Source organism: Ursus maritimus, unplaced genomic scaffold, assembly GCF_017311325.1.
Source record: "Ursus maritimus isolate PB19 unplaced genomic scaffold, ASM1731132v1 scaffold_2, whole genome shotgun sequence".
Lineage (NCBI taxonomy): Eukaryota > Metazoa > Chordata > Mammalia > Carnivora > Ursidae > Ursus > Ursus maritimus.
Window position 1 is genome coordinate 30,510,093 of NW_024424452.1, and position 21,585 is coordinate 30,531,677.

Consider the following 21,585-nt stretch of genomic DNA (forward strand, 5'->3'; position numbering starts at 1 on the left):
CTCCCTTTCCTCACACAGACACTCGAAAACTCATCCCTGGGTGCAGGCACCAAGGGAGGGGGAAGGAAATGAGGGGAGAGGAAGAGAACAAAGGGATTTGCCCATCCTTCCACCAATGCCCAGAGGGAGCTGGAAAACGGGAATTACCTCTTCCCTCAGTGGTGTCACTTCCTGTGCATCTCCTGGCAGTGAGGAGAATTCTAGAGTTTACCTCAGTCTCTTTTACGTAATTAAAGAAAAAAACCCTGTAAATGGTTTTGTAGGACACTGGAAATTATGGACAGCGAACACATATTAGTGCATGGGGCATAGGCACGGATCCCCAGTTCTGTGTACATGGGTGATTTAAGGGCTTTTCGGGGCTATTTTTCATTTTCCCCTCAATCTAAAGCAGTGGCATTTGGACTATGTTATTCAAAACCATGACTGTGGATTTCGTAATGGTTCTTTTTTAGGTGTCTCTCTGAGGCCGCAGTGTTAAGCAAGAGGTTCTGTCCTTAAACAAGCTTCCAGCAGAGAATCCCTGACCACCAAGCTGTTGGTTTTCCGGAAGCAGGCTTGGGGGAGAGGTTTGAGGAGACATTTTTATTCTTGAGAGCATGTTTGTAAAGAATGCCTTTATATATGTTGAAGAGTGTACAAATACTAGAATTAAAGTGTCTGAAAAAATGACTTCATGCCCTACCAGAGTCTGGTCCCTTTCTGCCTGAGACCCCTGCTCTGTTCCCAGGCTGAGCTGCACGTGCAGCTTGCATCTCGAATGCTCTCGTGTGTTTCAGGAACCGATGAGGTGCTCTTCTTTCGGCGGATGGTGACCACAGAACTCCTGAATTCCTGGAACACGAGACATGGCAGCTGCAGTGACGGTGTGCCTGGCTCTCAGCCCTGCCTCTGTTAGCGAGGGCCGAATCCCCGCATGGCTGAACTCCCCCAGTGGTCCTATTTCTGCCGGTGCCCTGACTCTTCCAAAGTGCTCATCCCTGGGACAAGGCAAGTTCCTTTTGCCCAGGAAAATGGTGTCCAGGGCAGATACCGGCATTCCTGGGCTTCTTGCCACAGACCAAGAGCCTCCAGCTTTAATGACTGCCCCCACCCAGCCGCCTTAAAATCCAGGTTTAGCTGGCCACTCACCAGCACGCTCAGGCCTGCACATGGTGGTTTTTCTTTTTCTCACCTCAACGGCTTTCTCAAAGATGCCTGGCTTCCTGGGCTGAGGGGTCATCCCAGCCCCCACGAGCACTACTGTCTCCACCCAAGGCTGAGCGGCAATGACCCTGATGACCCATAAATGGCTCTAAGTGGGATCTTCACACCCACCCGGGCAGCCCTCTGAATTCACAGGACTCACGCACACACGTACTTTTAATGATACTTCTGTAGGCTAAAGTGGCTGGAGAATCCGGTGCGTCTGTCAAAAAAGACTGTCCTTTGTCGCAACTCTTACCTTAGAGAAATGAAAAAAAAACCTGTGAAGAAAACATATTAAGACCTCAAGCCCCCTCACCTGTAGTGAAGAACATAGTTGAGGAAACACGCAAGATGAATGGGGCATAAATACACATGTGGAATGAGACTGCTGGGGCAGGTGCTGTTCTCCCCTCCTCTATTCGCTCTGTCCCCCCCCAAGTCTGGGCAGACACCCCCCCCCACCCCGCCTGCTCAGCACTACTGCAGAAGCAGGTCAGTGGTTCTGCTCCCCGCAACTGCTCCCCAACCTCAGGTGGGCCCTGGCAAGACCAGCTGTCCCCTGCGGCAAGGAAACGGAGGGAGGGAAGGAGCCAGGAGCAGGGGCTGGCAGGGGTGGAGCCCAAGCTACCCTGGGAATGTGCTGGACTAGGTCTGGCAAGTCCCTGGTCCCAGAACAGTCACATAATGGCCACTGTGTACTGATTTTCACAGGCTGTTCTTGAGTCTTCCCTGCCCCAGGGGATGCTCCCTGGCTGGGACCCCTTTCCTCTCCCTGTGCTCCAAGAACAGGCATTACTGTCCACAGAGCTGCTTTCTGAGGCTTCCTGGGTCTCCTCTCGTGTCATCTCTGCAACTCCCCCGTTACCACCCGCTCTTACAGATGAGGCCCTCGGGGCCTGGGGCCTCCAGCTAGCAGCGGGAGAGCAGGACTCCGCAGCTGGGGCGGCGACCCCAGAGCCTCAGGGCTGTCGGGCCGGGGCAGGGCTGAGAATCGCAGTGCCAGAGAGGCAGCACCTCCTGCCACGGAGTTCCCAGCATGGCCTGGAGTGTGTGCCTTCACACCTTCCTGTTCCCAGCAATCTGCCTTTGCTCCCACTGGACAAAAGAGCTTGGGGGAGGGGGTGTTTCACAGGACCTCACAGCTTTGTCCTCCTTTCCAGTGTATGACAGCACTAACCACCCTTCTCTGATGCTCGCTGGCCTCATGGTTTCAGCTAGAAGTGAGGCTTGGGGCCACGGAACTTGTCACACAGGCCTGCTCACTAGAAGGCACATCATCCTCTGCGCTTGTGACTGACAGCACCAGCACTTGGCCCTCTGCTTTGCTATTGTCTACTGGAAAGTACTCAGACTTCCCCTTCTTTGAGAAGAATGGCCCTAAAAAGAAAAATCTGGCTGAAGCTGGAGCCAGGCAGGTGGGCAGACACCCCCCGCCCCCCAACTTCCTCGCTCTTTCCCATTCTCTGCCAGGCATCCCCCTCATCTCTTGCCTACCCCTCCTGTCCTGGGGACCTGACTCGGGCAGCGGCACGGGGGGAGCCTGGTGGCAGAGAGTGTGCCAGGACGCCACTGCCCACCCACTCATTCGCATGCTGGGCGTCCACCTGCCTCGAGGCGCCTGTGAGCCGCAGACGCTTGCTCCCACACTTGGAGGGAAAGGGGGGGAAACTCAGCACCACGGCTGGTCGGCACAGACAGGTTCATCTTCCTGGGTGTTTGTACCCTCCCTAAGGAAGCAGCTGGAGTTTCCGTGTCTCGCGGGGAAAACACAGAGCAGGGTCAGGTTTCAGGACAGGGGAGCAAGTGAGGAAGGCTACCGGGATCCGCTCCTGGGTGTCAGGGTTCTCTGAGCAGTGGAGCAGCCGCTCAGTCCCTCCTCTCTCCACCCCCCTGCTCTCCCCACCCCCTGCTCTCTCCACCCCTCTGGCAATCTCATCTGCAGGGGCACATCCCACGACATTCCTGAGCCTGCTGACAAACCCAAGGCCTCCCCTGCTTTGAGACCCAGCATGCGAGAGGGAACCAGGCCCTGCTCACACTGCCTACTGTGTTCACTGCTTCTCAGGGATGTCCCCGTCTCCTAGATGGCTCTGACATCTGCTGCCTTTCTCCCCACCCATCAAATCCTGTTACCTTCCTGCTCGTGTGTCCCTCCCCTTCCATGCCAATGCCCAGGCCTGGGGCAAGTCCTAACCTCCTCCCCACACTCCCCTGCAGGGCCAAAGGCCTCCCTTCTCAGCACTCCCCCACGTGCCCTCGCAAAGTCTCGGTTTCTCATTTCCTAATCCCTGAAGGCCCAGCTCCCAGGCTTGGCTGCAAAGCTGTCCATGCCTGGGCTCCAGCCTGCCTTCCAGCCTTCTCCCCAGCCTTCCCTGAAGCCCAGGCCCCTCTGCTGACGCTCCCACCTCCACCACTTCCACGCGTCACAGGCTCAGCTAACTTAAGCTAAGTTCAGCTCTACCTCGGGGAAACAGATTTGGAGGCAGGTGTCATTTAGAGCGTGGGTGGCCCTGCCGACCATGCCGCTCAGCAGGCTGACACCCAAGAGTGACTACAGAATCGGGAGGGCGTCAACCACCACCTTCAGTCTTGTTGCTGCTCATAGAGTGTCTGGAGGGGACCCAGAGGACTCTGGTACTAAAAGGGAAGCATTTTTCATGCACAAGGGCCCCTGTAGGCAGGCCAACTCCCTCATCTAGGGCCGAGAAAGACAGGGCCGTCCGCACTGTGCTGGACCTCCTGGGAGGCAGGAGGTCTTCCTAAGGGTTTTTGAGGCTAATTCTGTTCATGACTTTCACCCCAGAACCTAATTCCTGTCTGAGACAGGACCCCAGCACACACCTTGGCATTTCCACCTCCTGTCCCCCTCCTTGGTGAATTCCTATCCTGGGGCCCCCCAGCACATCCCTGACCAGTCTTCACCCCGCCTTCCTGGCCCCACCCCGCCACCCCACTCACACTGAGGTCTGCTTGCTCCCCTGGCAACATGACTGCACAGTTTAAGGTTTCTCTCAGCTTCAGGGGAGTTCCTGAGTGTGTACTCTTTGTCTGCTGTCCCCTTGTCCAGAATTGTCCCCGTGGTGGGTGAGTGGGGTGTGAAGGACCCGTCTGGCAGTGGCGGGCTGGGACCGGCGTTTGGACTCACCCACCTATGTGTGGGTCCAAAGGCACTTTTCCGAGGAGCGGGATCTTCAGATCCTGGCACATGACCTCCGCACCGCCCGTTGTTGGTGGAAATATCTGAGATTCTTTCTGTGAGGCAAATTAAAAGAGGAACAATGAGGATTTTGTTTCAGAATCATTAAAAATGGACCACATTTTAAAGCAACCTAAAAAAAAAAATGGCTGTGTGAATGTGAAACATTCACCACAAGAACTTTCATTAAATCAGCAAGAGATTTTTGTGATTCCACTTCCCAAAATGACGGGGAGAAGCGGACATGGGGTCACAGAGACCCCTCTGCAGGCTTTCCTCCTCCACAGGAGGACGAACAGGTTAGCTGGGCCTCAGGCGGCCGCGCTCCCACCTTGCACTGCGGGCAGATGAAGACGCTCATGTTCTCCACCACTCCGATGACGGGCAGCTTCACCTTATGGCAGAAGTTGATCTCCTTCCGGACATCCTGGAGGGACACCTCCTGTCAAGGTTCAAAAGACCATTTGTTTCAAAGTCAAAGTCTAAGAAAGAATGTTTGCGTGGTTGCAGGGAAGGCTGGTGCGATGCAGTGGATTCACCACCATAAAGCCTTCAGCAAGTCTCTCTCCAGTGCCAACCATGTGCTGAGCCCTATTCTAGGTGCTATTTCCCCCCAAACCCTAAAAGGATAAACCTGAATGGCCAAATAGCAAACTTACCATGAAGGCACAGAAAAATGACCTTTTACAATATCCCCATGTTCTATTTTCTCATCAATATACTGCACCAAGCTGAATTGTGCAGTATTTTCTAGATTGGGGGACAGCAAAGTATGGCCTGTGGGCCCAGTCTGGATGTCTGCTTTTGTTTTTGTTAAGAGCTATTTATGGGGGGGGTGGGGAGACTCTCAAGCAGGCTCCGCACACCCAGCATGGAGCCTGACATGGGGCTTGATCTCATGACCTGAGATCATGACCTGAACTGAAACCTAGAGTTGGACGCTTAACTGAGTCACCCAGGCACCCTTATCTGTTTTCTACAAACACTTCTGGACAGAGCCCTGCCCGCTCCTCTACATACCATCACTGGCTGCTTTTGTCCTACAGTGGGGCCTTTGCGACAGAGGCCATGTGGTTCACAAAGCCTAAAGTACTTACTATCCGGCCCTTTATAGAAAAAGTTTGCTAACCTCTGATCTAGACTATTATGAATGCAAACAACTTTATGGACAAGAAGAAAATAAGGAACATTCCCATATTTAGACCAAATTCACTTCGGAACTCTAAAAGCTCCTTTTACAGTAATAAGTAGCGTAGCATCCTGGCTTGGTACCCTCTCTACTTCCCCCTGGCTCTTAGGGTCCCAGACACACTATTCCTAGCTTGCTGTTGTCATGTACGGTCACACGCCAGCCTCTGTGGCTCTAACACTCCTGGGGTCCCAGACGTGCAAGGCTTCGAGTCACCGATTTCTGGAGGCACACACTTGGTTCTCAGTCGCTTGGAGACGGAGGTACAGACACAAAGGCGTTTAGCTATAGAAAATAAGCTGGTATCAACTGTATTAGTCTCTGCACCTCACTGCACCTCTGCGGTTCTCTCCTTAGTGGTCCTGTAAGTCAAGGCCCTGCTTTGTCAAAAAGGACCCCCAAAAGAGAGCCTCCTGCCTGGGCCAGCGGCTGTGAAGGGCTCTGAGAAGGTGGGTGACCCTACTGTTAAGTCACTCTCTCCAGAGAAGCTCCACACAGAGCGCACGCGAATGCAGAGTGTCCTCCCACGGCTTCCCGGAGGAAGGCCAGCATCTGCTTGGTGTGTTTCCCTCTTGAACCCAAGGGGACGCCGTGCTCGCTTTCATAATAAATGTGAAGAGGCCATCTTTGTGCCAGCTGGATTTTTGTTGTTTCTTAATATTTTAGAGTGGTTTTATGTTCACAGCAAAACTGAGCAGAAACAGTTCCCGTATGCCCCCTGTCCCCATACCCATACACCTCCCCGCTACCAACATCCCCCATTGCAGTGCTCCGTTCCAAATGGATTGTTTTCCTTATAGGTCACTTGTTTGGGACCCGCCCTCGACAGTACCGCTGCTCTGAAGCGGGGCTCAAACACTCGGTAAAAATTCAAAAACACTGTTAAGTCCATCTTCACTACCACCCCCTGGGCCAGGTGCTCCCCACCTCTCGCCACTTAAGTGGTGTCCTGCCATTCCATGTGCTCCCAAGACCCTCTCCACAGGGCACCAGAGTGATGTCCCACACTCATCCCATCATAGCACTCCCCGCCCCGGCACCTTCACGTGGCCCTCGGTGCCTGTCACACGTTGTTGGAGCCCCGTGTGTGCCTCGTGTCTGGCACCCGGCTTCCTCCGTGAGCCGCAGAGGCCGTAAGGGAGGACTGGCCTGTTTCTTCCCTGGTGCCAGGCACGGGGCCCACACAGAGCTGGTGCTCCGAGAAGGTTTCCTGAAGCGTGAGGGGTGGTACTGACGGATTCACAGACAGACAAAAGCCTCCTCTGTTGTGCTTTCTTAGGAGTGAAGAAGAGTATGGTGAAAGAAGGTACAACTGAACGGGATCAGCTATGGCTTTCCTGGCAACGACAATAAAGCCCGTTGCAGACGGGACTGCGTTTGTTCACTGCTGGATTCACTCCAGAGGACAGCCCTGCTCTCTCCTCAGTTTGGGCTCAGCACGGGCTCTGCATGACTGGAACAGGAGCTGGGCCTTGCTGAAGGGGCAAGGACTGCAGCGGCTGACCCAGCCATTGGTCTATACCCCAGGCTGGCTCTATGGACAACCGGGAAAGGCGCAGGGAAGTGGAAATGCAGGTGGTGGGGACTGATGCGTGAGCACAGTAAGGGTGACGTGACCACGAGGGACAAGCTGGACTGTAAAGGTACCAGTGGTCTTGCTGGCTCTGTAAAGGAAATGTGAAGGGCAATTCTGAGCCACTACCGTTTCCACCTATGAACAGAAATAACTGTGGAATGATTATTTGTCAACAGCAAATGCCTCGACCAAAGATAAAGCTTTTAACAAAGTTTCTGTCGATCCACACAGGGCTGTTGGGGCACATGTTCTGAGGAGCTGCTTCGAGAAAAGGGTCTCGAGGCTGTACGAGAAAGGAACGTTCGGACGCGGCCGAGTGTGCGGCCAGCCCCCCTGGGCGCTCGCTCACCTGAGGCGTGGTGATTATCACCGCCCCATCGATGTGTGCCGCTGACAGGTACTGGACAGCCGACAGGTGTTCGTCCGACGTGCCAGGCGGGGTATCCACGATGAGGTAGTCCACCTCTCCCCAGTCCACGTCACGAAGGAACTGCTTGATCATGCCTGCAGAGAGACACAGAGAGAGACAGACAGACGGTGCCGCCTTTTTTCCGCACTTACAACTGTGCAGAGGCACCTTGCGCTCTTCACGTACACCTGGCCTGTGCTCTGAATCAGGATGTCTGCCCATGTCTGGAGACGTTTCTGGCTGTCACGATGGGGGTGGGGGTGCCACTGGCATCTAGTGGGTAGAGGCCGGGGTGCCACCAACGTCCTGCAACGTGGAGCACAGTCCACCCCTCCCCTAACAGAGAATTATCTGGCCCCGAAAGGCAACAGTGCAAAGGCTGAGGCGCCCTGCCCATAAAGGACAGTTCTGCATGGTCTCCTTACGCCTCCCTGCACAGCCAGCCTGCTAGGATTTCACCTCACACACTTCCTGGACATAAATAAGCTACTAGAAAACCACAGTAAAAACGACTTCAGAGTTACCGAGGCTTCAAAGATAGAAAAACTCACAGCAGACGTTACATATTATAAAACAATTTCTGTCGGCTCTCTATTAGCTCTCTTCAAGCGGTGAAGACAAAGGCAACCAGATGCTTAACCACGACCCTCTGCAAACCCCAGCAGAGGACTGTTGCCATCCTGACGGCACAGGCTGTAGAGGAGACCTAGAGCAGTTCTGCTCTTGGAAGATCGTGCTCACAGAGAAAAAGCAGAGTGGCAAACCATTTTTCTTTGGTCCCCTCCAGATAACGGCGTCGTCAGGACTGCTGAGCAGGAAACCCACCGACATCACCCCCAGGTTGTCTTCCACAAACTGGAGAGGATGAAGCAAAGAACACTTAAAACCACAGCACAGGGCACTTCTTTGCCGTTTATTGGAGCTCAGACTGAAAAAGCCATTTTGAGAACAAAACGACCATGTGATCTCTGGGTCTATTCATTTTTTGAATCCACAAATTATTTTGGGGGAAGAAGGGTTACCATACTGGGGGACCTGAACCCTGGGACCGTGTGCTCCAGTGCAGGAACCTCGGCAGAACCACTGCCCTTGCCTGGGCTTGCAAACTGTGGCCCACCTCCGGGTTTTCTATGAAGTTTTACTGGAACACAGCCACGGTCATTCATTTACATATTATGACTTTCACACTACAACGGTGGGTAGTGTGTGGCCCATACACTGAAAATATGTACCGTCTGACCCTTTATAGAAACAGTCTGCCAATCCCTGATCTTACACCTGTGTTCCCTGAGCCTAGACAAGTGCCCCAATCAGTACCTGCTGACAGATAAACACTTGGGTTGAGGAAGGCGGTGCCAGCCCAAACCATATCCGTTCTGAACCCAAGACTCAGAGCACACAGCCTTGCTAGTAAGGCAAAGGTGTGAGAACTCACCACTGGAGACCAGCCCGAGCCACTCTGGTGAACCTGCAGGAACATGAACACCGACGTTCAATGGTAAGAAATTAGGCGCCATGTGCATACTTCTCACCCACATAGATTTACACGTTAGGAAGACAATTTTATAAAATACAATTCACTGTCTTAAATGCTACCACTCCACTCTTCCTAGACAGTGAGCAGCTGGGGGGGAGGCAGTGAGGGACAGAGCTGTATTTCCTACCCCCTCCCCACCCCCAGGCTGGGTTACTTTGAAACTGCTGAGATAGATCCAGTCAGGGAACCCAGCCTGGCTGAGTTCACGTATCATCTAGGGTGGAAGGTATGTGACAAGCGGGGCGAGAATCAGGTGGGGGTTGCTGAGGAAACGCAGTGGTTGTCGTGTGGCAAGGCCGCCTCTGTGGGAGTCCAGGAGTGAAAGGGTTTCACTCTTGCCCTGTCCGGGGCCTGAGCGTCCGTGCTGGTCTGCTGAACTCCCCCCACCCGGGGATGGGGGCCAACAGGAAGCTCATGGGCCACCTGGAGATTCAGACTCTCTCCTTACAGCAGGTGTTCAGTCAGAGTCGGCATTCAACTCTGCGCTGCCTCCTCATCGTGAGACTAGAACTGACTCAACTTCCGACTACACATGTCTTAGCAAGTGGGCTTTAGAGCAACCTAGGAGCCGAAACAGCCCATATCCTTGAAGAAGTCTTACTTTTTTATACAGCTCTACGGAAAACTTATTCACATACGACACCAGCCTCCCATTCAAAGCATACAAGTCAGTGGCTTTTGAGATATTCCTAGAGCTGGGCACCCACCACCAGTCAGTTTGGGCACATTGTCACCACTCCAGGAAGCCCCGTGACGGTCACACCCAGTCCTTTACATCCGACACCCCCGCCGCCCTCCCAGGCCCAGGTGACCCCCATCTCCTGTCTCCACAGATGGGCCTGTTCTGGACACTTCACAGAAACGCAACTCTAGGATATGTCATCTTGGGTGACTGGCTTTAAGGTCTTTTTGATTTGTATGTACGTTTTAAGTCCCAGAACAGTTAGCGTGCCGCGTCGCATCCATTTCGGAGGTGTGACACAGCGATGCCACAGGTCCACGCGTGTCCGTGCTCATCACAGGGGTGTATGCTTAACCCTCCGCGCCTAGTTCACCCAGCTCTTACTGAGCACCAACCCGTCATTCCTACGGAAACTCATTCTCCACGGTGGCAGGCTTGAGAAAGGGACAAATGAAATGACCCATAGTACAGGAGAAGAAAACAGCACAACTTCCGTTTTCTCTCACCGCGTAAACACGTCAGCGTCTACGAAACACCCGCGTACGGGTACAGTCAGCGCTAGCTGGACAGAGCTCACAGGTCAACATGCTCGTTACTGATGGGCATGGGCGCAGACGTGCCTGCAGCTCTGCCTCTACCCTGGACGGCGTCACGCCCTTCCCAGCACCCTCAGCAGCACATCCCAAGCCCCGAGGAGTCCACAGGCCTGGCCTGTCTGCTTCTGGCTCCTGTGCAGCCACCCTCCCTTCGTCCCTCTGCCACTAGTCCTTCCGTGGAGGACACGCCTGCTTCAGTGCTCCTGCACTTGCTCCCTGGCCCAGAAGGCTCTTCCCTGGCTCTCCACAGCAGAGTGCCCTTGACCACACCCTTGCTCGCCCTGACCCCTTACCCCCTTATTTTCTACTATCAGCTGCCCCTTCCCACTGGGGCCGGGGGCTTTATCTGCCCCGCTCACCACTGTACCCCAGCACCCAGGAGGGCCCGGCAGTTACATAGAGAATGAACCCTGGGAACATCCTGGCCCCCCAGCCCCTTTTCAGTGCACTGCCTCGGAGGCAGACCCTTGCTGGGACAGCTTCTTGCCAGCCAGGAGGGGATGACCGGCACCTGCACGGACTGCTGTGGTGCTGTGGCCCTGTCCCCATCCCACGTCCCTCTGCCACCTCACAGTCTCAGTTCCCCGGGGGTGACCGAAAGGGCAAAAACATTCCCTTGCTTCCAGGGTACAGACCCCTAGCCAGGACTGGTCTAGCTTTCCCAGGCAGTGCGAAGTTTCCGTGTCCTACTTCTGCATTTTACTTGCTGTTTCCCTTCCTCTCTAAGGCACTGAAACTAATGCTTCTCAAATGGTGTCCGTGCACTTTATATACAGTCCCAACCCCCCAAGCTCACAGATGGGACGGGTAAATGTTTATCTGGTTTCAGCACGGCCACGTTAAAAACGCATGGCTACAAAAAACGCATGGCTCTGCTAACCCCTTTGTGTGTGATGAGTAGTCCGGAGCTATGGGTGCCGTGAGAATGCTTTCCTGCGGTTCCCGCTATAGTTAGTACCTGTTCTCCTTCCAATCCCATTATCTTGGGAATTGACGGCCCACATATGTCAATGTCCAGAAGAGCGACCTGGAAACAAGCAGAGACCAGAGCAGTGACACAACTGAACATACGACCTTCCAGATGTGCACCATTGGGAGGGCAACAGCGTTTGAGAAAGGGGAGAAGATGGAAAGAAATGGAGTCAAGCGAGAACCGAGTGGAATCCTGGGGGAGTTCCAACATTTATCTTCCAGGCCATGGCCACACAGTCTCAGACTCCTGAAGAGAGCTTGGCAAAGCACAGCAACACCACGGACTTCCACCCTCCCCCCGTCCAAGTCTGGCCAACTCCGGGGTGATCTTCTGGACCCGGGGTCAGGTCCTTTAAAGATCCCAGCCCAGCCACCGTTCACTTGGCCTTTACCACGTGCCTGAGGGGCGGGTATGGTCATCCCGGCTCTACAGAAGAGGAAATGGAGGTTGGAGAGGCCCAGGGACTTGTTCAGTAAGCAAGCAGCAGAGCTAGGATGCACCCAAGGTCTGGCGACCCCAACACCAGGGCTCTTTCCACTGCCCCGCAGGGCCTGGAGAGGAGAGCCAGAGTGGAACCTGCCCCCGAGCTCTGACCGAGCCCCACTGTGCTGTGATCCTGAAGGTTAATGATGGCTTAACTTCATCTTCTAAAAAGATGACAAGAAGGAAGTCTAGAGAAGCTCTTTGCTAGTGATCTGCGCAGCTGGAATGACTCCTTCCACCCCAAGCACCCTGCTTTCTCAGTGTGATAAATGAGGAGATCTGAGACAGTCTTTAGGAACCCGCTGAAGAGCAGGGTTAATATTCATCTTGAAAGCTCAAATGTCAAGCATCCAAAGTGCAGCACATCTGGGTAACTTTTTAACTTGCCCTAAATTCGTTTCTTGCTTCCCTCTTCACAGCTCTCTGCAAACCCGTCTCCTGCTTCCTCACCCGGCACCCCCGTGATCAGGAAAACTTTTCATCCTGAGCTCAGCCGCTTGCCTCCCCCGCCCTCTGCTGGACCACTTGAAGAACGCAACAGAACGACGCGCAGGCCGAAAACCTGGCTTCCTTCACCTTCTTGACAGCAAGGCTGGAGTGCGTTAATGATCCACAAACGTTTTACCTCAGAGCCTCACAATGTGAGAAACCACACCGTTACTACCACCCTAACAGACTTAACGGTACTCTCGGTTTCTAGACACTCTGTCTCTGTGCCCTTTCTTCCAGAAACAATTTACTGTTTCAAGGAACTACGCTTCCCACAGCCAAGGGGGTGAATTTTAAGTGAAATGATGCAAGGATGCAGGGACAAATCGCAGGCACTCACTCCCGTGGTGGTACCCAGAAAGGCTGTGACATGTCCCTACTATGCAGACCTCCGAGGGGCTCTGTGCCCTGTCCCTTTCAGACTTCCTGTTGAACCTGTCACTACCCTAATATCCATCCAACTGATTCCTTTCTGCTCAGGCCAGAGAACCTGTGCAGAGAGAAATGTGCCCGAGTACATTCTACCAGGGCCTCTGTGGAAGCAGCTAGCAACCTGATGAGACAAGCAGGTTTTGCCACACCTCTCTCCCAGCCAAAGAGTGGTGGAACAGGGTGCTGTCAGGATCCAAAACTTTCCCCTTAAGCAAATCCCCAAACTTCCCCTTAAGAGGCCCTGGGAGACGGGCTCTAGTCCTGACTTTTGGCACTCCAGGGCTGTGTCACCTCATACAAACTGCTTCCGTCGGAGCCTCTGATCTGTCAAACAAGGTTCAGAAGATCATCAGGCCCTTTCCAGCCCCAAAGTCTACCAGCCCCAGAGACGGGCCTCAGACACTTCAGTCCGGAAGCCCCCAGAGCAGACATGTTAATGCTACAGCTCATCTTTCAGATCACAAGGCAAGACGACCACCTGGTCACTTGTGGGAGCTGGTGACCCTGCCCTGGAAAAACAGCCCGTGAGTCGGCGGTGTCTCCTAGCTCAGGTGTTAACTAAGGCTCCTGCGTCCTTCACCACAACTCACACCCCCCCAGCCTACCTGCTCCCTCTGGGCTCATGCCCTCTGCTAACGAGCTGCTGGACACCTGCCTGCCTTGAGCCCGAACCCAGGACAGCCCTGCTCAGAGCTAGGCATGAGCTTGCAGCAGGTCGCAGACAGAAAAGGCACCGGGCGTTTCCCTCCCGAATTTAGGGAAGGAAGGAATGTGTGCTACTTGAGATCAACCAACCAGACGGACTCAGGTCTACTGTCTGTCAATATCCCGCACCCCTTGGAGACAGTGGTGTTTTCAGTCAGGAGTAGGATCTGTGAGGAAATAGTTTCCTAAGTCCGGACTTTTTTTCAGTAAGCCACCACTGCATAAAGAAATCCAGCTTCTCCAGTCGTACTTCCACAACGGATGGTGCATTTTCCTTTAGTTGCAAAGTCCAGGCAACTATTTCACGACAGAATTATACAGAAGCACCATTATATATAAACAGCTCTCTATTTCCAAGTGGTTACTTGCATCTGGCCTGGTTAAAGCCCATCTTCAGAGAGCTGCTTAAGAAAACAGAGCAGATGAACACGGGGGAAGGGAAGGAAAAAGAAAATGAAATCACAGAGGGAGACAGACAAACCGTAAGAGACTCTTAACTCTAGGAAACAAACTGAAGGTTGCTGGGGAGAAGGTCGGTGGGGAGATGGAGTCACCGAGCGATGGGCATTAAGGACATTTCATGTAGGGAGCACTGGGTGTTGTATGCAACTGATGAATCACGAGATTCTACCCTGAAACTAATAATACATTAACTGATTCTCAATTAAAAAAATTAATGCACACACATACACAAAATAGAACATGCCTGACAGCTTCTAAAAAGCAAAGAGCATTCTGGGTGATACGGACACTCTCTCAGAGGAATAATCAGTGTTTGGCCAACAGGCCAATACACATTTGACCCTCAAATGGCAGGAGACTGTTGATTAACAGAAGAATAAACGAACAAGTGGATTCTCCACCCGCTCAGCACTGTAGCTGGTGGGGGTAGGCTGCGAAGCCGGCGCTAAAGCAAAAATGACCACCACCTCTCCCCCACGTTCCAGTTAGTGGATAAAGTAACGGTGACCGCGGCCACCGACATTTACTGAGCACTTATACACCTCAGACACCATGCTGAGCATTTTACAGTTACCTGCATTACCTCACTGGCTCCTGACTCTCATTTTACAGGGAAAACTGAGGCAGAGAGCCTGGCAACCCGCCCAAGGTCCCAGAAGTGGCGTGGGCGAACTGGGATGTGAACCCACGCAGTCTCAGCCCAGAGCCTGTATTCCTGGCCACCACGCTGTACTGTGCTGGTGGCCACCCTGCCCCAGATGCTTAGTCGGGCTCTGACTGCCCCTCTTCCCCAAAGTGGCCAGCCCCTGCTTTGTCCATCTCCCTGACTCCGCCCCTATTTGTCCTGTGGCACTTGCTGCACCGGCTGTCCTGATCTGCATCCTCGGGGCTGCTCACGGAGACACGAACACCACCTCGCGTCTGGCTTCCTATCCCCTCTAATGGTACTCAATCACACACTCGGCTGTCATCACGATGCTCCCAGAGCAACGCCTCTTTGCTTGCCGAATGTCTTACCAGGTCATTCAAAGCCTCCCCGGTCTGGCTCAGCCTCCTCCTCGGCCCCTTCACTGGAGGAGCCCCACCAGCCTGCCTGCCTCACACACATTTCATCTGTCCTCACCACAGTCCAGAGGCCGCCTTCTCTAAGCCCGGGTGTCCCTCCCAGGCTGCTTTCCCCTGTCCCAAATCCCTGGAGCACGTCTTGGATGGTGGATGCCAGATTTCAGAGCCCCCCACCCAGGCCAGCAGGAACAGCTCTACCATTCTAACATGATCAGAAGAGAAATGAGCAAGAAGGGAGGATTCATAGCCCGGGTGAGTGAGAGGAACGCCGAACATTACAGATCACCAAGTCCAGCCTATTCACTCCCAAGCAGGCTGCGGCTCGCCCCGGGTTTCAGTCTTCCTGCACAGACGCACTTCCCCAGCCAGCACCAGTGTTTCTGGGGCTACAAACCAAACCAGGGGCCAGTCAACTACAACCCGGGGGCCAAACCCAGCCTGCTACCTGTTTTCGTACAGCCCACAAGGTAAGAACGGTTGTTACGTTCTTAGAAGGCTGGGGGGCAGGGGGGGAAATAAAAAAAAGTCTATTTCGTGATGTAAAAATTATATGAAATTTAATGACAATAAAGTTGTGTTAGAACACACAGGGGAGTTTGTTTGTTTACAGATCATTTATGGCTGCTTTCCTGTTGGAGGGCAGGACTTAACAGTTGCCATAGGAACTGTACGGCCAGCAAAACCGAAAATATTCACCATCTGGCTCTTCACACAAAAAGTTTGCCCGGCCTTGAAGCAAACTTAATTTCTTAATGCAGTGATTTGGAAACTGTATTCCCGGAGTCCTCGGATACTGGTGAGGTGTCTCAGGGGCCTGTGTGTGTCCTGAGCACATGTCACAATGGTGGCTACAGCCTCTGCGTGCTGCGTAGCTGGCTTTTTTGCGGAGAAAAATCAAGCCTTATGTTGAGATCTTATGGTGCTATTTCACTTATGTAGAATGGTTTATCTACTACAGGCACACAACACTGACATTTACGCAGCTTTTGGAGTTTTAAAATATAACAAGCAATGTGTGGCAGTTTTGAAATTTCAATACTAGATTAAATGTACCTCTACAGCCCCTTTTAGCACTTTTTTTGTTTTAAGTCAAACAAAAGTGAAGGGCCATTTATCAGAAAAGAAATCTGAACTGAACGTCAGCCATTGTATATAAAAATAATATTCAAAATGCATGAAAAGAAAAATGCTCAGAAATAAGTCAATGTATGAAGAAGGCACGACGACCATGGGAAGAACTGAAATGGGAAGAAACAGTTTTCAACGTGAACAAAACACAACTGCTTTCCTGTGTTACGCAGAACTCCTCTGCAGGCCCTGAACCGTGTCCTGAGACGCAAGAGGGCAGTTAGTTGGCAATTCCCGTCCAGAGGGTAGCAGGCTAACCCAGGGCACACACAGCGCTGGCACACAAATCCTCAGCCAGGTCTCTCGTTTCGGGGGTCAATCTATCAGATAGCTGGATTCTAAGAGACATCCATGTGCTCTTGCAGTTCTGATGTGTAAGCATTTTTTCACTGGAATTTTAAACAAAATTTCAGTTTGGAAGAAAACGAAGATGGAATGTGTTCTGTGCTTAAAAAAAAAAAACAGAAACCACAGTATTCATGGTTTTATTAGCTATCAAGCGGTAATAAAGTGAATACTGGGATCACTTTAGAAAAGTGATCAATACAAAATTATCACGAGTCCAGTGAATAACCGAAGGTATTTTTAAAATCACAGGTACTGTCAATTTCCATTCGAGCTTTGTGGTAAAAAGTATTTTATTCTTCCTCATCACACCACACCTTTCATTAAAGCTGAAATCCAGAAAGCAGCTGGATTTTCACTGGGCATTTGTGGAGTTTTTGTGTACATGTGTATACTTGGGTACCAGCAAGTGGCCCAGTTCAAGGGGTTGGCAAGTGTTTTCTTCCTCAAGAGTGAAACAGAAAATACACTTGACCTTTGAACAAGGTGGAGTTTAGGGTTGACCCCTGTACAGTTGAAAATCCATGTGTAACTACTGACTCCACCAAAATTTAACTACTAATAGCCTGTTGACCCGAAGTCTTATAGGTAACAGTCGATCAGCACATATTGGTTCGTTGTATCCATTATACACTGTGCTCTTATACTACAGTAACCTAGAGAAAAAAAAGTTACTAAAAAAAATCCTAAGGGGAAAAAAATACATTTATAGTACTATAAAAAAATCCACATATAAATGGAACCATGCAGTTCAAACCCACGTTGTTCAAGGGTCAACTTTATTTTAGGCTTTGTGGGCAAAATCAAGGATACTATAAACCAATTTAAAAGCAACCGTTTATAAATGTAAAAATCATTCTTAGATCACAGGCCACAAAATGGCAAGAGAAGAGCTGAATCTGCCCATGGGCTAATGTTTGCAAACCTCTGGCCTAGAAACAGGCAGAAAGGGGCCAAGAGAAAAAAGTCTGAACTTAACAAAATGATCAGCATGCCAAAAGACATGTACACCTGCTACGCATTTCCATAGAGAATCTCATGAAACATTTCATTTCACTGCATAGCTGCCATTCGTTTCCTCCTCCTCTCTGCAAGGATCTGGATTCCCAAGAGGCCAATTCAACTTAGTCTAAGCAATCAGTTCTCCAGAAAGCATCACGCACCCTCACATGGGAGCCTCTCTGAGTTTTTCCCAAGGTCTTACCTGCGTGTTTTCATCCTCTGCTAGGCCGTGGGCAAGGTGGGCACTAAATGTGCTTTTTCCAACACCACCTTTTCCAGATAACACCAAGATTTTGTGTTTCACGGTCTTCATTTTCTCTTTGATTTCTTCTATGGCTGCAAAGAAAGCAATCAGGTGATGAAGTCCCTGACTAAATTTCAAGTGTCACTTTTCCAATGGACTAGTAGGAGCTAAATAATTGGGGCTATTTCAAGCGACTGTGTGTGAAGTACCACCCAGTAAGTACTATAAAGATAATAAATCTATTATCATCTCTGAAATTTTATTTATTGGTTTACTTGTCTGTCTTCTCTTGCTAGAACATAAGCTCCATGAGAATAGAGACTAGCTGAAATGTTCACTGCTATATTCCCAGCTCCAGAAGAGCTTCACACATAGTAATGGTTCCCAACCTGACAGCAAAAGCTGCCTGGGGACATTTTTGGTTGTCACAAGGAAGGCGTGCTACTGGTACATAATGGGTAGAGATGCTGTTAAATATCTAACAATGCGGGGCGCCTGGGTGGCACAGTTGGTTAAGTGTCCGACTCTTGGTTTTGGCTCTGGTCATGATCTCAGGGTCATGAGACTGAGCCCTATGTTGCGCTTTGCGCTCTACTCAGCACAGAGTCTGCTGGAGATTCTCTCCCTGTCCCTTTGCCCCTCCCCCTGCTCCTGTTCTCGCTCTCTCAAATAAATTAAAAAAAAAAAAAAAAAGTCTAACAATGCTCAGGACAGCATCCCACCCCAAAGATTTATCCAGATCCAAATGTCAGTAGTGCCAAGGTTGAGAATCCCTGACAAATAGCAGGCATTTATGACGACCAGTCACAGATAACTATCACAGATTATACATATGCTGTACCTTCGACATTTCACCTTACTTCAATTCTTTAAAATACTACCATGAGGTAACTATTCTACCCGCCCCTTATTTAAAAAGTACATTCCAAGTGGCATCTGACTCTTGGTTTCTGCTCAGATCATAATCTCAGGGTCCTGGAATCAAGCCCGAGGTCTGGCTCTCCACTCAGTAGGGAGTCTCTTGGGATTCTCTTCCTCTCCTTCTTCCCCTCTCCTGCTTGTGAGCGTACGCTCTCTCAAAAAAGTTGGTTCTAAGCACACTGTGGGTCTTGAACTCATGACCCTGACATCAAGAGTGGCATGCTCTATGGACTGAGCCAGCCAGGTGCCCCTTGCCCCATTTTGGATAAGGAAATGGAGGCTCAGAGACCTCAGGAGTCTCGCTCAAGGTCCTACTGTTTGCAGGACCCAGAAATCAAACCTGAGCCTCTCTTCGAACTCCTTCAAAATTCTCCCAGCCTCCCGCTTTTTAAGATCCTTTTACTAAGTCCCCAGAGTCTTTCCCACCCTCCGATTTGTCCTTTGTCATACTTATCGCTGCGATGATTTATTTGCTTGCTCACTTGATTATGGCGGGTCTCCCCTATTAAACTAACGTCTACTAGGGCAGTGACCTCATCTCTCTCATTCACAGCTGTATCCCCAGCACAGAGCACTGTGTCCAGGAGGCGAACACATATTTCTATTAAATAGATAAGAGAATCGCTCCTTTTCACAAGGAGGACAATTTTGTCCAAAGAATAAGCCCAAGCAACCCCCAGTTCAAAGTCTATACCCTATTTCCTGGGACTAAGGCTTCAACCCGACCACTGTCGGTCACTGTCACTCAAACCGCTAGCCCCACCCCCTTCCCCGCCCCTCTTGAGACCCCTTTGGACTCCGTAACAGTCACTGGACCTTCAGGCTTTGCCCCATCGCACCACAACTCTCTACTCTGATAGACTTTTGCACAAGCCCGCCTCCTCTAGCCCCACCCCTCCTAAGAGGCCTCCCGGACCCGCCTCTGACATCCGGTCCTCGGTCCCACCTCTTCCTGGCTGGGCCCTTCACTTCCGGCTCAGGCCCTGCCCCTTCCTCACCTGGGTCAGGAGCGGCGCCGGCTCCGGAAGCACAGAGTCGCTGGTTGGGGCAGCCCTGACATGAGGCCCCTCGGCCCGCCTGGGCGCTGCCGGTCCCGGGACAGCCTGCGCGGGCACAAAGTCACAGTTAGAGTGGCTCCTGTTCCTTCAGCCCCGCTACCCACACCCTCTCCGCGCACTCACCCTGAGGTACCTCCTCCATTCGGCTGCCTCCGACGTCTCCGCGGCCACCGGAACCCGCCCTTACGTGTTTCCGCCTCCTGGCGCCCAAGCTGGCTCTCCAGCTGCGCGAAGTCAGTCTCGGTAAGAGGACTGTGCGCAGGCGCGGATCTTGTGTCTGTCAGGTGCTTGGGGCTGGCTTCCCCCCCCCCCCCCCGCCGCCCCCCTTGCCCTTTAAAACTGAGCTGCGGAGATATTTCGTAAATTATTCTGCATGTAGCGCCTAGGAACAAAGGCATTATTCTACATGACCTTAATGCCCTTTCATACCCAAGAAATTTGATACTGATGCAAAATTATTAGCTAACGTACACTTTATATTCAAATGTTCTCAATTGTCCCAAGTAAGACCTCCCCCCGACACACACACGGCCCATCCTGGATCCAGTCAAAAGCCACACCTTCTCTTTGTTCCCTTCATTCTATTCTAATTCAGAAGTCCTCCCCTATCCCCTTGCCATTTTTTGTCTTTCAGGACATGGATAAATTTGGATATAGCCCAGGCCATTTGCCTTATAGAATACCCCCCCCAGCACCTTGATTTGTCGGATAACCCCCCCCACCATAAGATTCAGGTTAAAAGGTTTTGGCAGAAGGCACTTGAGTAATGTGCACAACCGTGGTGTCCCAGCGGGAGGCACAGAATGCCTGTGGGTCCCCTTGTTGGTAACATGAGGGCCTGGCCACTTGGGGAAGGTAGCATCTGTCCGCCCTGCCTCTCGAGTGAATGGTACCCTTTTCCATTTGTAATGAATAAAGATTCTGAGAGGATTTCTTGAGATCCTGTGAATATCCTGTTCATCAACCTTGCACTCAGCGGTTTTAGCGTTATTCTTGCCTGAATCCGTTCTAGCAGTGTTTCCAAAATTGTGCCTTTGGGTGAGAACACAGATGGTCAAAACGTCTGAACTCCTTTCCTCAGGTCACACAGCTCCTAGCGAGGGAACCAGAGTGATGAACCTGGATCGTGGGGCTCCCGAGCCTGCACTGTCATCCGTTACACGTGGTGCCAAGTGTCTCCATACAAGGTGCTGATGCCACCAAACTGCCCTGATTCCTGTCGTCCTGGCCCCCAGCCTGGTTGGCACAGCGGATAATGAAGCAGGTAATTAGTTCTGTAAAGGCTATGACAGGAGACAACCGGGGCTATAGGAGAGAATTCCTTAAAGCTGACACCAGACTGGGACAGGGTGGTGGTGGGGGTGACAAGTGGTATTTCAGACAGGATGAACCGCATGAACAAGCCCAGAGGTCAAAGAGGAATTCACCTGTTAGGCAGGGACTGTCGTGATCTCTACTTTGCAGGTAGGAAGACAGGGTCACCGACAATGACTTGCCCAAGGTCTCAGAGCCGATAAGCAGTAGAGCTGGGATGCCAACAAAGTCTGATGTAGGGCCTGGGCTCTTGACACTATGCCATACACCTGGAGGCAGGATGCAAACTATTCTCCTTTCAGTGAAGAAGGTGAGGCTCAGAGAGGTTAAGTGGCTTGCTCAGGGTCTCGCAGCCAGAAGGCGCCACCAAACTCTTGTGACCACAGTCTCGTTCTTCCCCTCAGCCACACAGCGGAGGCCCAAGGCCAGCCCGCTTCAGATCTTCCTTACGGACGTCCCCTAAGAGCATTGCTCCCAGCTGTCTTCAGCAGCCCTGCTATCTCTAATTACCCCAGGGGCCCTCCCACTCAGCAGTCTCTCTGCTCTGAGGCAGGGAAGAAAGGTCTACCATTCTTCAAGCTCTCCCTCCCT

At 51.8% G+C, this 21,585-nt stretch overlaps 2 protein-coding genes across 7 annotated transcripts in view; one reads left to right on the top strand and one right to left on the bottom strand.

The window, feature by feature from the left end:
• Positions 1-566: 566 nt before the first annotated feature.
• On the bottom strand, positions 567-19,924 carry NUBP1 (nucleotide binding protein 1). 3 transcript variants are annotated; one of them, XM_008696898.2, is made up of 11 exons: positions 19,804-19,924; positions 19,621-19,725; positions 17,660-17,793; positions 11,332-11,400; positions 8,994-9,026; positions 8,323-8,413; positions 7,499-7,653; positions 4,716-4,826; positions 4,338-4,440; positions 1,361-1,444; positions 567-834 (listed from the first exon to the last, which is right to left on the bottom strand). In XM_008696898.2, the coding sequence occupies exons 1-11, from the start codon at positions 19,820-19,822 to the stop codon at positions 776-778; spliced, it is 963 nt and encodes a 320-aa protein (XP_008695120.1). In that variant the 5' UTR covers positions 19,823-19,924; the 3' UTR covers positions 567-775. The 3 variants fall into 3 exon arrangements, with proteins under 3 accessions (XP_008695120.1, XP_040491270.1, XP_008695121.1); XM_040635336.1 differs by having other exon boundaries at positions 19,814-19,832; XM_008696899.2 differs by lacking the exon at positions 11,332-11,400 and having other exon boundaries at positions 19,804-19,853.
• The window catches only part of TEKT5 (tektin 5), a 49,921-nt gene continuing 48,121 nt past the window's right edge, over positions 19,786-21,585 (top strand). For all 4 annotated transcript variants that reach the window (XM_008696900.2, XM_008696902.2, XM_008696901.2 and 1 more), the window contains exons 1-2: positions 19,786-19,923; positions 20,762-20,944. The gene's annotated coding sequence lies outside the window, so the exon portion shown is untranslated. The remainder of the gene's footprint in view (positions 19,924-20,761; positions 20,945-21,585) is intronic.